Source organism: Nomascus leucogenys, chromosome 5 (assembly GCF_006542625.1).
Source record: "Nomascus leucogenys isolate Asia chromosome 5, Asia_NLE_v1, whole genome shotgun sequence".
In the NCBI taxonomy this organism is placed as follows: Eukaryota; Metazoa; Chordata; class Mammalia; order Primates; family Hylobatidae; genus Nomascus; species Nomascus leucogenys.
The window spans coordinates 77129204-77144005 of record NC_044385.1 but is presented as its reverse complement, the minus strand read 5'-3'; the positions used below and the strand labels follow the sequence as shown (position 1 = coordinate 77144005).

The window sequence follows — 14802 nt, the reverse complement described above, 5'->3', positions numbered from 1 at the left end:
TCAAAAGAAGACATACAAGTGATCACAAACATATTAAAAAACGCCCATCATCACTAATCATCAGAGCAAAGCAAATGAAAACCACAATGAGATACCATCTCCCACCAGTCAGAGCAGGTATTATTTAAAAGTAAAAAAATAACAGATGTTGGCAGGGCTGCAGAGAAAAGGAACACTTTTGGTGAGAATGTAAATTAGTTCAGCCACAATGGAAAGCAGTTTGGAGAGTTCTCAAAGAACTAAAAACAGAACTACCATTCGACCCAGAAATCCCACTACTGGCCACTATTGGCTATGTACTCAAAGGAAAATAAATTATTCTACCAAAAAGATACATGCACCTGTATGTTCATCACAGCACTCCTTACAATAGCAAAGATATGGGATCAACCCAGGAGCCCATCAACAGTGGAATGGATAAAGAAAACATGGCATATATACACCATGGAATACTACACAGCCATAAAAGAGAATGAAATCATGTCCTTTGCAGCAAAATGGATGCAGCTGGAGGCCATTATCCTGAGCGAATTAATGCAAAAAAACCAGAAAACCAAATACCACATGTTCTCACTTATAAGTAAGAGCTAAACATTGGGTACAAATGGACTTAAAGATGGCAATAATAGACACTGGGGACTTCAAGGGGAGGGAGAGTGGGAGAGCAAGGCTTGAAAAATTACCCCTTGGGTACTACGCTCACTACCTGGGTGACAGGTTCAATTACATCCCAAACCTCAGCATCACACAGTATCCCTCTGTAACACACCTGCATATGTACCCCCTGAGTCTAAAATAAAAGTTGAAAAAAAAAAAAAGGTTACAAAGTTACTGTAATTCCTTTCTAAAAATTATTATAAAACATATTATCTCTGGGTAATGAAGAAATGGGAGATTGAAATTCTTACTATTTTCTCTATTTTCTACAAAGAAAATGTACTCATAAAAACAGAAAAACACCATCAAAAAAATTTACCAAAAAGTGAGCCGATATTGCGCCACTGCACTCTAGCCTGGGCAACAGCGAGACTCCGTCTCAAAAAAAAAAAAAAAAAAAAAAAATTTTACCAAAACTAAAGCCTTTTTAAAAGTAATAATTTACCTCACAGTTTTGTAATCCAGTTTCTCTCAGTATATTGAAAATATTACTACTATACCTACTGGATGCAAAGTTGCATTAAAAAACAGTCATACACTAACGTTGTTACACATCAGTTTATTGAGAAAATCATGATGCTATATGTTAATTCTCTTCAAGTGATTACTTTTCATTATGTCAGATGAGACTCCAAAAGGCCATAGCCATGAAGTTACACACTTTCTCATGTTTCGTTCAGGAACACAAAAACCAAATGCAAAGAAATGTTTAAGAGAACATGATATTGGCCACCTCCTTCCCCCCACCAAAGGTAGTCATTAACGGTCAGGAAGGACAAACTGAAACATGTAAAAAGCAAATATTTTTGCTAGATTTTATTTTCAAAGTTTCAAACCTTTCCAATTTTTTTTTTATTTTTTACACCAAAAAAGGTATCAATACTTTTCATTCCACTCTTGTCAACTTTAGCCAAAGCCTTCTGAGCTGCAGTCATTTTGCTATTTTTCTGTTAATGAAAATAAGAGAGAAAAATTGTTATGAATGTAACATTTATTAATCATACATGCAAATCAAAGAAGACTGCATGTCTCAAGTTTCATTAAGGAAGGTAAACGTCCCCCACTAACATGCTTCATAAGGGAGTGAAAAAGTTCTGATTTCTATTCAGATTTCAGACCTAAGAGACAGAGTACGTTAAAAGAGGCGGAAGACAAAACTGCCGCCTTCTAAGAAGCAGAATGTTCCAACCAATGGTTTACATTGGGGAGGGGGTAGATAATTCTGGAGGGTGCATAAAGCACAATAACACAAACAATGGAACTGACACAGGCCGCAATTGTCAGAGGTAGGAATTACAGCCTTGTATTACCACATGATGAATAATTCACACCAATTTACCATCTGATTTTATTCATTTGCTCCATGGGAAACCAAGGACAACCCTATGATATTCAAAAGATGACTTGTGTTGCAAAGCATCCCAGACCAGCAGGATAGCTGCCTTATTTTTCCTCCAACAAAGCAATACTTTCCAAAAAGCTGACTACAAATAATTCTGCCCTGTACATTTCTATCTCTCTCTGGTCACTGAATTTTTTTCTTCCATGTCTTATATAAAGCACTTGCAGAAGGTAAATAGCAGCTGATTTAACTTTGATGCAGATGCACCACAAATTGTTCAGAAGAAGCGTAAATGATGGGAATCAAAAAACAAAAAATCACCTGTCTCCCTGGGAACTGTAAGACAAAGTCATTGACAAAGTATTTTTTAGAGGCACAGTATATGATTCCCACAATTCTGCTTTTCAGATTCTGTCACTTACAATTTAGTAGGCTTATTTTTGACTCAATGGTGCAAAGCAACAGTCTGTTTCAGACTTATCTCGTGCACTTAAGACATTCTCCATGCTGTGGCACTGTGGATACAATAAGTGGCACTCCCACAGAAGGGCGGGGCACAAAGATTTCTCTCAGAGAAACTGACAATGTCCCCGTTGACACAGCATTGAGATAACTAGCTATTTGGGCAGATCTTAAATTGAACTATCCCCAATATCATATGCCCAAATAAATTACATATTGATTCAAGAATAACAGTTCTAAAAAACATTAAACTCAAAGGGCAGTTAGTATTTTTAAAATCTAAGTGACAGTTAACTTAAAATCTTGAGATGGGCAAGGCCTTTCTAAGCATAAAAACAACGAAAAAATCATAAAGGGAAACAATGTCTGTACTTAATCCTCAGAAAAATTTAACACTGTTAAAACATGAAATGAAAAGGTTAAAACAAGCTTGTATCCTATATTTCACAAAAAGTGTTAACGGCCTTCATTTAGAATGAGCTCATACAAAGCAACAGAGAAACATTACTATCTCAACATAAAAACAGGCAAGGCACAGGAACCAACAATTTGCAAAAATGCAAATGGGCCATAAGCATTTGGAAAAACAACCTTTCTAGTTAAAGAAATGTAGCCTAATTTGACAGGCAACAATGTTCAAGAATAAAAGCAATACTCAGTGTCTTCAAAAATGCAAGATAAATACTCATTGGCAATAATGTTTGGAAGCACAACTTTCTCCATTTTTGAAAGGCACTTTAGCTATATATATTTCAATTATGAAAGAGTTCATGTTCTCCAAGCTCTTACTCTTAGTTCAAAATTGTGTCTAATGAAATGATTGGAGATACAGACTGTAAATAAGAATGTCTATCACTTCAATAAAAACAAAAAATAAAAAAATCAGAAGTAACCTATATGTCCAAATATAGGGGAATGATTAAATTACATTCCATATGGTGAAACAAACACCCATGACTGAATATCATAAAAACATGAATATTTTTTCAAAGAATGTTTAATGATATGTGAACATTTTCACAATTTAATGCTAAATAAAAAGCGCAGAACTGAGTATTATAATGCCAATGTTAAAGGCCACATAGGTTATTTACAAAGCATGTATAAAACTCAGTAAGGAAGGTTACCAAAATGCCATTTGCCAGGGTGAATGCTGAATGGTGAAATTATTAATAATTTTTATCATCATCATAATTTCTGCTTCTGGGCAGCAGGTTGACAAAAAATTACCTGTAGAGCTTCCTCCCTCCTTTCCCACCCTATCACTCTATGAATACATAGCAAAATTTAGGCACACTCTTGATAAGTAGTATATTGTTTTTCTCTGACTAAGTCTTGGTTGCTTAACATTTTCATTGTCATACACTATTCTTAATTATTAAGTCACAGAAATGCAAGTTAATAATTCTTCCTGGTCAAAACTATAATCACAATCAAGCATGCAACTGTTCCGCATGTATTCATGCACATCACGCACTGAGTATGAACGATACACCACTACAACTGAACCCACATACCTTTTCAGTCTTCAAATCTTTAGTATTAAACTTAGTGTAATCTTCTTTTGCTTCTACAGGCTCATCTGATAACTTTATTTTCTGCAACATTAGAGCAGTGAAGTGGTGTCAAATGTCACCTTGACACAACATCAATCCATTAAAAAAAAAAACCCAACATGTATAATTTAGACCTCTACAGAGGCGAATGGAACAGCAGACCCAGCAAAGGGCTCACGTTTTACAGGCTCCTTTATATTTTGCCAATCATCTAGGGAATCGAGCCACACATCACGTCTAAGAAGCAGCCTTGGTGATGGTGGATATGATTGGGTAGGTACATGGCTGAGCCCCTTAGCTGGTCTAGCAAACACAAGCTTCGTAGGTGCCAGGTATGGTGGCCATGAGGGGATTGCTAATTACCAGATGAATGCAAGGCACAGAAGTCAAAATGAGAATAGTCTCTTGAAGGGGGCCAGGTGTCCAGCCAGAATCCCTATTTCATTTACCTCCTGGGCTGGTTTAATGTCCACTTATGAATGAAGGGACAGTATTTATCTTACTTTATCCATGCAAGAACAACCTTGCACAAGCAAGCAGCCAGCAAGAGAGGGAAGCAGAGAGGCTAAATGAATAGCTTAAGGTCACCAAGTAGAGGACTTTGGCCAAGATTTCAATTTTGATACAGTGTTCTTTCCATTAGGCCCAATGCAACTAAGTCAGACCTTTACTTAATATTTTCTCCTTTCACATGAACATTTTACACCAGTGAATGTGAGAATCTTGTCGAGGCCTTAATGATCACAATATAGAAGAAATCATGCCACACTTATTATGTAAAAGGTACAATAGCAGGGAAGACAAGTCTTGCTGTTGAACATGGAGAATTGACTGCATGGTGATCACAACCCAGATTTTTATAATTTTCAGGCTGTTTGTGGAGACACCAGGTTGACCAGACCCAACATGGATCTACCCTAGGAAACAGACTTCTTCCCAGCTTCATTCTTCATGCCCCTGCTTTGCTAAACAAAGAACTGGTAGAGTTGGTGCTAAAAGATTCCACAGCCCATTGTGTTTTATCCCATAACCCAAGAGGATAAAACACCATGTCTTAAAATTGTTTGCTGTAAAAAACAGAGGCTCATCCTGGGAATATACCACACACTATAGGAAAACCTTCTCTTGGCCACACAGCAACCTCTAGCAAATGAATCATTAAAAGAAAGACTAATCCATCACAAATGAAACACCTATCAGCACCAAGTGAATGCATATTTGCAACTTTGTTAAGAATATATGTTTCAGCTTGCTGCAGTGATTCATGCCTGTAATCCCAGCACTTTGGGAGGCCGAGGTGGGAGGTCACTTGAGGCCAGGAGTTCGAGATCAGCCTGGCCAACATGGCAAAACCCCATCTCTCATAAAAATACAAAAATTAGCTGCGCATGGTGGCATGTGCCTGTAGTCCCAGCTACTCGGGAGACTGAGGCATGAGAATTGCTTGAACCTGAGAAGCAGAGACTGCAGTAAGTTGAGATTGTGCCACTGCACTCCAGCCTAGATGACACAGCAAGACTCTGTCTCAAAAAAGAAGAAAAGAATACATGTTTCTATTTAAATTAAGACAGCAAAGGGTGTTTAGGTGATGCACATTTTTTACTAGAAAGGTATCTTCAGCTAGGAGGGTGGAACTCACAGCTAATAATGCTGAAGGCCAAAATATTTTCAAAACACAAAAAGCTTGAAGTTATGAGGATGCTTGTGTTCCTTCTCTGTGGGAAAATGTTCCTAACATAGATGTCATTATAAACACTTAGACATTATTCCCTTTTTTTCTTTAGAGACAGGGTTTCACTGTGTTGCCCAGGCTGGAGGGCGGTAGCTATTCATAGTTGCGATCATCATATACTACAGCCTTGAACTCCTGGGCTCAAGTGACCCTCTGCCTTAGCCTCCCGAGTAGCTAAGACTACAAGTGTGTGCCACTGCACTGATGAGGTTCACTTTTCACTGATAATTCAAATAAAAAGTGTTCATTACAAGAACTTAAGATGAAAGGTACTTTTGTATGGACATAAAACGTTTAATTGGAGAAATGACTTGTTCAGGTGTTTTAACAGCTCACAACAAAACAAGATACCAGTTATAAGTGTTTAAAAAAAGAAAATGATTGTGGTAGCCTCTACATATAACTAGTTTTTATGTTATTCCCAGTGCACTGTTGAATATGTTGGAAAAAAAGATGATTGAAGCATTTACTAAAATTTTTGTTATTTAAAAGACCAAATCACTATGGATTTGGGAGATTGTTCCAGCAGAAAAGTGGCTCAGAAAGACAGTAACAAAGGCTATGACTAAATGGATACAGTTCTGGAAAGAGAACAAACTGCAGAGTACCACAGGGATTAATGTTAGGCCTTCTTACAAATGATTTGCAAGAAGGAACTCGGGAACATCTCCAAACCCACTGGTTGCATTCAACTCTGCTTGCTGACAGTGACAAATTGAAAAGACTGGAGCGAGTGAGGGTTGGAAGCTGAGTTTCAACAAAGGCAGACATATGATAGTAAAGGAAAATAATATAAAACACATTAAAGATGACAGGCTCCATGCTATCGATTACAACATAGATACAAAGATACCTAACGGCTACTGGAATATATTTCCTGGAAACAGTCAACTATATTACTGTAAAAATCAATCAAATCCTGGATACAGACAGGAAAGCTAGCAGAAGATATGTCCTACGCTTGTTTAAACGATGGTACATCATCTAGTATAGTTTGTCATGTGTACACTGGAACCCCAGAAAGACACAGAATAGAAGACCTCGAAAAGCAACTCAAATAATATAGAAGACAAGGCTGGGGTTTAGGAAGAGCAAGATGCCAAAATCAAAATCAGGGCTTGGCAAATGATGGCCCAGGGGCCAAATCCAGCTGGCTGCCTGCTTTTATAAATGAAGTTTTACTGGAACACAGCCATGCTCATTCGTTTATGTATTATCTGTGGCTGTTTTCACAATACAACAGCAGAGTTGAGTAGTTGCAACAGAGTCCATCTGCTTCATGGAGCCTAAAATATTTACTATCTGGCTTTAGAAGAAAAGGTTTGCTGATCCCTGATCTAAATCATAAATGATGAAGTCACAAACAACTTAAATTCTGAAAATTAAAATAAGAAAACAGAAATAAGGAGCAGAGAAGAATAAAGTTATGAAACATATTACTCCAAAAGGTATTCAAGGCTAAAGCTTTCAAGAATAGGTTTAGATCAATTCATGAATGATCTCTAAGTTACTAAGGAAGATAGATATTTGGGAGAAAAAAATCTGCTTAATTTTTGGATGAAGAAAAATAAGAAGCACTCTGAGAACCTACCCTCTTAGTTTCAGCAAGACAACTGTGCCTCTCTAGATCCTCTAGAGCTACTGTCAGAGATTAACTACTGGAATGAAAGAAGCATGGGTCTGGCCTAGAGCAGTCCTTAGATCTTACAGCAACAGACTTCTGCCCAGTGCTATTCTCCAAGAGAGTAAAATACGCATTTTTTTTTTTTTTGACGACATGCTGAACATAGCCCCAAACAAACACTGCTGTACTTTCAACTTTCTGTCCTTTTCTAAGGACAATATTTTTGGAGCCACCACCACCTCTATACAGGGAATGACATAAAAAATTATGAGCATGTTAGCTACCTTGAAGGCCAAGAAACGAATGGAAGGGAGAAGGAAAGTTTGTAACATCCGCATTATGTCCATTTTACACTCTCAAGGCATCCGTTACTTTGCTGGCTGAAGAAATGACCTCACTGACAAGCTGGTGCACATGTTTATTTTCCTGTCTTGGAGCAGCGTTTAACTCATCTGAGATCTGGCCTAGACTGAAGGAACGCTGCAATTTGCAGTCAGGTGTGGTTTATGACTGGCTTCTGCGTTCTCTGGATCTAGGAGCTGAACACACCAGCTGCAGAGGAGCTGTGGGTAGCAGCCTGAGAATGAATGAGGAAAAGATTTTCCACTAACAAAGATTACACGTAAATTCATCAATCATTTCAAATTCAGAAAAAAAGTGATCATCTTTGCTCAAAGGATTCTTTGTGTTATGGAAATCATTTTCTGTTCACCTTTGTGCCAGTGACAATTAGATCTGGCAAAATGAGTTTTAGTTATATATAGAGTATGCTTAGTGATTACTAAATTTAATTAAGTGATCTAACTAATGCAGGAAGATTTAATTTTAACTATATGTCTTTAATATTTTCACAGGGGTACTTTGCTAAAAGCAACTCTTCTTGGGTTTTCATGGCACTTTATTTACCATTCAGGTGGAATCTACAAAAATAAAAAATAGTGATGGACAGCCCAGCGCAATCTTTATTCCACATGGCATCACTCCATGCAAAATGGATTTAGTACGCTTTAAAATATATTAGAACCAACTAAACTCATGCGGTAAGAGTGTAATATTTTTCTAAGTCCCCCAAAGATATCTTAGTCACAGCTTCTTACCTTTGATGGAGGATTTGGCAATGAGGCTGAAGGTTCTGGAAGCCTAAGGAAGTTAAAAATAAGAATCAAAGTCATGGTTTTTCATAGACAAACAGAAAGACAGGGCCAACTTAAGACTTAGTAAGTCCTACTTTTCAACTTACAGCTTTACCTCCATATATCTTCCTGTTCAACCAACTCAGTGTAAAGAATGAAAGTTTTCTCAATAAATGAGTCTTTATTTTGATATGTAAGTCCTTGTTTTGGTGTTGTCTGAACTAAAAAATAAAATTAGAACCCATCTGTTGGAACAGAGTTGCTTTTCTTTAGCCTCTATAAATTTGTGTTTGGGTGTTGGAGTATTTTTTCTTCATAATGAAGATGCTAACATATATTTAAAGGTGAAAATCATTTTAACTGTTCACAAAAAGACACATAAATTTCAACTTTTCTTCCATTAGAAAGCAGTTTAACTGGCATACCTTTCTTCTGAACTCTTCAACCAAAACTTACAAATGTTAGTGGAAAGAAAGGAATCTATAGAAACAATGGAGTACAAAGACATGAGGTCTCTAACAAGACAAGCAGCATAGAAATCTGGGGATATATTAAGCAGAAGGATGTGATTATCAATTTGAAGCAGGCTTTCAACACACTTTAACTATTATAGAAACCAGTTTCCAATCATTGTTTTTTTAAAGTGCGACCTCTGGAATTTGCTAAAACCAGCAACTATATCTATTAAAAAGTCATTTTATCTTCATGACTCAGAAGATAAAAAGGATTTATAAGGATCAGGAAAAGCTATTAAATCATCACACACATAAAATCTTAACAACAAAATTAAGTAACGATTTTGCAAAAATCTAGAAAATAAACACTTCTAACACTTCTTTTTCAACTTAAAGTCTAAATGTATAAGCTCTTTATAAAGAAAGGAACACACGTTAAACCATTCTTAAAACCCTTCTTCTGCCCCTCAAAGACACAGATTGTGTTTCATATTACTTTGACTTCCAAGTCTTGGGCATAAAGTCCCTTTAGTGAACATCTAGTGATAATAGTGAAAATGATACAAATATTTTGTAAATTAAAAAAAGGTCTATATTCCATCTACTCTTTCCATCCCTCCTTTCTTCCTCTTAAAACGATCACAAAGAACCAAATTAGTTAAGTATAATTGAGCATAAAATTTTAACATAGTTAATCCTCTAAAATCAGACCAAGCCATAATTCCAATCTTGACATTCACTAGTTCCTGCAATCTGTATTCATCAAATCAGTTCATTCCAATTATCCATTAAAAATCACCCCCAAAGCACAAAGTATATGACATAGCTCAAGAATAATCTTGTATCATAAACAGTGACATGATAAGCCATAAGGAAACCCCACTGCTGGGGAAACCAAGAAGCAAATGGTACTTCATTATGACTGAAGATAATCAATACTTACTTTAAGTATTTAGATAAGTCATCACTTAATTCTTTAGGGATGTAATCAGATATCAGACCATGGGCATAACGAATATAATCCTCTGAAAGAAACAGGAGGAGGAGTGAAAGCAAAAAAAAAAAAATAGTAATTATGGTGGTTTTATAGTCAAATTGACCTGAGTTCAAATTCTGACCCTATCTGGATAAAGGGAACTCACTTAAGCTCTAGCCTCAGTTTTCTCATTTGTAAAATGGGGATAGTAATATCTATCTGTCAGACTAGTGGGAAGATATGATGGATGAGATGTGACATGGGATGATACCAAAGATATAAGAAAAAACAAGTATAATACAGTAGACACTCCCTAAATGACACTAAAAACAAAAACTCAGGGTTGCTTTCTTAGCTGAAACCACTGAATACAAATAAAGTTTAAAAATCAGCTATAACAATATGAAATAGTCATGTCTTTTTTAAAAGGGTAATCTTTTCTAAGCCTGCTTCAATAAAGAATAAATCTAATTATTCAACAGTAATGAGTATACTCATTTAAGAGAAATAAAATACCATGTCTCTACTACTAGGTATTTGCTTTATAAGAACCCTGAAATATATATATATATATATATATATATATAGTTCTATACATACATATTGTTCTATATATATAGTTCTACACACACACACACACACACACACACACACACTCCCAAACTAATAAAACACTTAAAAAAACTTAAACAACTAACTCAGCAGAATTTATCATCATTAATTCTAAAGCATTTGGATTCTCAGTACTAAAATGCAGCTCTGGCAGCAATTAGAAATACAGTTACATAAGAAGACAATAAAATCTGTTTCAAAACTCAGTTCCTGAATTCAGTATTTTATGTAGAATACAAGCAGATAATCAAACTTAATCATAAGATGGGATAACCACATGGGGATATAAAGCACCAAAAGCAGACCCCAGGTTTGCTGCTGGGATATTCATTCACTTCTTTTTTTCCATTCTCCTCTGCTCTCAAGTTGAAGTAACAATTTGCCTCAGTATTACATAGAAAATGACTGCTGTCTGGGGACCACCTGATGTCAAAAAGTCTTCAGTAAGAGATTTTCATTGTCAACGGAGAACTGAAAGTTATCATTTGATCCTTCTTAAAATTGCTCATGGATCTGGGATAGTCATTATCCAATGAGTCACGACTAGACAAAGAAAACTATTTTAAGAAAGTCAACATATAGTTCATTTGCTTCTTCTGGTACCAAACCAACCTAAATATCTAAAAAAGGAAATAATGTAAAATATGTAAAGCTACTTTATGGTCAGGACACTAAATGGCAATATAGCCAAGCCCAGAACCTTAATATGTAGAGTACTGGTAAAAGCACTAGACTTAGAACAGAAGATCTTGAGGATAAGTTACCTACCTCTCCATTTTAAAAATGAGATGATCTGTCTAAATAACCTCTAACATCCCTTCTCCTACTTTTAAAACAAAGTCTATGGTTCCATCCATCCATCCATGGATGCATCTATCCACCCACCCATCTATCCATTAATCATCTCAATCCCTCATCTTCTATTGTTAAAGCCAAGTAAAGACACTGACAGCTGGTAACTCAGTATGGCAAAGGTGCTGTCCACCACTCCCAGAATGGCAGTAGCCAAGTACCTATACATGCAAGGTAGATTCCTGCAAATCAGATTGCCTGAATTACTATCAATCACAAACAGGCCACTATTCCTAGTTTTTATTTATGTAATGACTAAAGCCATATGTATACCCTGAAGAAGGGAACAATGAATTGGAGTTTAACATCAGAATAATTTCTGTCTCACCATTTGAGATTGTTAACTGCATTATATAGCTGTTTTTATTCAAGTCTACATATAAAAATAAGAGGACTCTACTTGGAAAAGAAAATAATATACCATTTTTAGATTACAAAAGAATAACCTAAAATAAAAATTGCCAAGTAAATCAATTTTCATCTAAAAACAAAATATATTGATCCCTGTTATCAGGAAACATGCATCTTGAGAAGAAAATGCAAACAGATGAGCCACTGGAACAGTACAACTATGCCACAGGAACAGTATCACAAAAAGGTTATGAGTGTGGGCTTGAGAGACAAGCTCCATAGGTAGCTCAGCTTTGGCATTTACTAGTTGTGAGACTTTGGACAGGGCCTCAAGATGCTCATTATGAAATTTACTGGGAGGGTCGGATGAGATCATGTTTGTATAGTGGCAACTTAGCAAAGGGCCTGGCACACAATACACCCTCAATAAATGATAGCCAGGGTTGTTACTACTATCAGTGTAAAAGAAATATTTGCTGAATAAATAACTTAAGTATCAATGAATGACAGAAGTAACCTATGGTAGAAATATTCTTTGCTTCTGAAATAAGATGCATACCTGCCACAATGTGTATGAGGCATTGGTAGGAATATGAGGCTTCTGTGATACTAAGATTTTTAAATCCTAAGATAGGCATTTACACATAAGCCACTTGACTCCAGACAAAAATCTTTTCTGATAAAATGCTTTACTTACCTTCCTTGTCAGTGGAAACTTGGTCACCAGATAAAAATGCAGTTGACTGTACCCGAGAACTGACATTCACATTATTGGTTTTTAATGCTGCCACAGTTTGATTAACCTATGAAGCAACCAAGAGGGGAAAAGCAGGGTATTTTCAACTTAACTTTGGAAATCTATGAATTCATAGGTGGCCTTCAGACCATTTAAGAGATCTGCAAAGAAGTATTTGAGAACCTAGAAGTATCTTCACCAGACACCAGAAGATGAGAAATGGTTGCCCATTTGAAGAAAGGCTGAGTGGCAGCAATATCTCTGGATGATCTCAATACCTGGACTTCCATGGCCTACACAATATGAGAAGGCAACATATTGTGATAACTGAGAGCTGACTCTGGAGTCAGACTGCTGGGCTTGGCTCTGTAACCACGGCTAGTTACTTAACCTTTCTGTGGCTCTATCTGTGAAATGGGGAAAAAAAATAGCATCCATCTCATAAGACTACTGTGAAAATTAAATGAGGTAATATATGTAAATAAAGCCCTTAGAATAGAACTTGGCACAAAATTTATATGTAATAACTTCCTAAATAGAATAATATAAATTTCCCACTTCCTAGGAAATATAATCAGTAAGTATAAACTCCTCTTCGTATTCATGTCATTTTCCTTGGCTAAGAGCAAAAGTAAACATCAAGGATTCTGCTCCGCATTTATTCTCATTCTTCGCCTACATGGAATACTACTACTACTATATCACGAATGAAAAGTGAAATATGGCACTCTAAATCTTTCCACTACTTTGCACATTAGGAGGCTGATTATTCTACTGGACTCATTTCCAGCTTCCCAGGCTTCCAATGAGCCTGGTAACATGGTATGACAAATAAACACAATTTATTTATTATTTATTATTATTATTTTTTATTATACTTTAAGTTCTGGGATACATGTGCAGAACATGCAGGTTTGTTATACAGGTATGCATGTACCATGGTGGTTTGCTGCACCCATCAACCCATCAACTAGGTTTTAAGCCCCACATGTATTAGATATTTGTCCTAATGCTCTCCTTCCCGTTGCCCCTAACCTCCGAAACGGCCCGGTGTGTGACGTTCCCCTCCCTGTGTTCATGTGTTCTCACTGTTCAACTCCCACTTATGAGACAGAACATGCAGACAAACACGATTTTTCACACAAAAGATGGAAGAGAATCTTAGGAAACAGTGCTACAACTTCTGGTATCCACTGATCTTGCAAAAACTTTATCATTATTCTATCTGGTTTAGCGAGATTCTTAATCAATGTGAAAGTACATATTATCCTTAGACCAGTGGCTTTCAAAGTTTTTTTTTTTTAAATCACAACCCATAGTAAGAAATATACAGCAACCCAATACTTAAAACACATATAAATACATTTCATAGAGCCATACTTAATACTTGCCCTTCCTCTGCTATCCATCCCATCCCCTCCCATCCCCATCCCCGTCCTGTCCCGTCCCGTCCCATCCCATTCCAATCTGTTTCATTCCAAGAGAAATACTGGCTGTTACCTACTAAATTGATTTGAAATTCACTGCCCCAGTCCATCCATTAGGTCAAGATTCTTAGAATCACTAAGATACAGGGTTTGCCTGTAAGATGACCCCTCATCAGCGTCCAGACCCTGAAAGCGGGACATACTTCCTCTAAACCCGAACACTTTTGCCTGCCTGTGTCCCTGGGTCCCTTTGCCTGGCTGTGTGTGAACATCACCCTTGGAGACACCTGCAGGACTGACAGCGGCCAACAAGTGCCAAGCCTGGTATCCTCTTACTTGGAAGACTCAAATCTACACCAACAAATTATTTCATTCTGTAGTAGGATCAGGGAGAAACAAGAATGCAGGTCATGAGAAAACATAAAGCTAACTTCAGAGATGCACAAGTTAGGGAGGATTAAAAAAATCAAAGCCTTCTTCTCATACTTGGTATCTCTACACAATTTTCCTCTTTTCACTGAATATACAGGATGGTCTCTGGATTCAGACTTACTGCCTTCTCTGAAAATTTCTTAGAGAACTGAATTTTTTCTTTTACCACAAGGCACTAGAGAGGAACTATACCTTTTTTTCCAGCCACTTTAATGTCTTCTCTTTGCTGTACTTGTAATATTTCTTGTTGTCTATTTCTGGATTACATTAAAAGAAAAAAAAAAGACTCAGCACAATGAATTAAAAAGATAAACTCATAAGGTTGTATCATATACAAGTTAACCATTTAAAACATATTTTGTAAGTTTAAATTCTTGAAAAACTTAATTTACAAACCTGAGAACATACTTGAAATGTTTTTTTAAATGTTAGTAGTAATTTGGCTACCTCAGGAG

General features: G+C 36.5%; 1 protein-coding gene across 7 annotated transcripts in view; it reads right to left on the bottom strand.

The window, feature by feature from the left end:
* The window catches only part of RNASEH2B (ribonuclease H2 subunit B), a 63566-nt gene that overhangs the window by 12454 nt on the left and 36310 nt on the right, over positions 1-14802 (bottom strand). For 4 of the 7 annotated variants that reach the window (XM_030813421.1, XM_030813422.1, XM_030813424.1 and 1 more), the window contains 6 exons: positions 14540-14604; positions 12450-12555; positions 9905-9986; positions 8471-8513; positions 3979-4059; positions 1202-1604 (listed from right to left, as the gene is read on the bottom strand). In XM_030813421.1, coding sequence (XP_030669281.1) covers positions 1488-1604; positions 3979-4059; positions 8471-8513; positions 9905-9986; positions 12450-12555; positions 14540-14604 — 494 coding nt within the window. In that variant the 3' untranslated portion in view covers positions 1202-1487. Of the gene's footprint in view, positions 1-1201; positions 1605-3978; positions 4060-7657; positions 7951-8470; positions 8514-9904; positions 9987-12449; positions 12556-14539; positions 14605-14802 lie in introns of those variants that run through there. The other 3 variants (XR_004030179.1, XM_030813423.1, XM_030813426.1) reach the window with 3 other exon arrangements.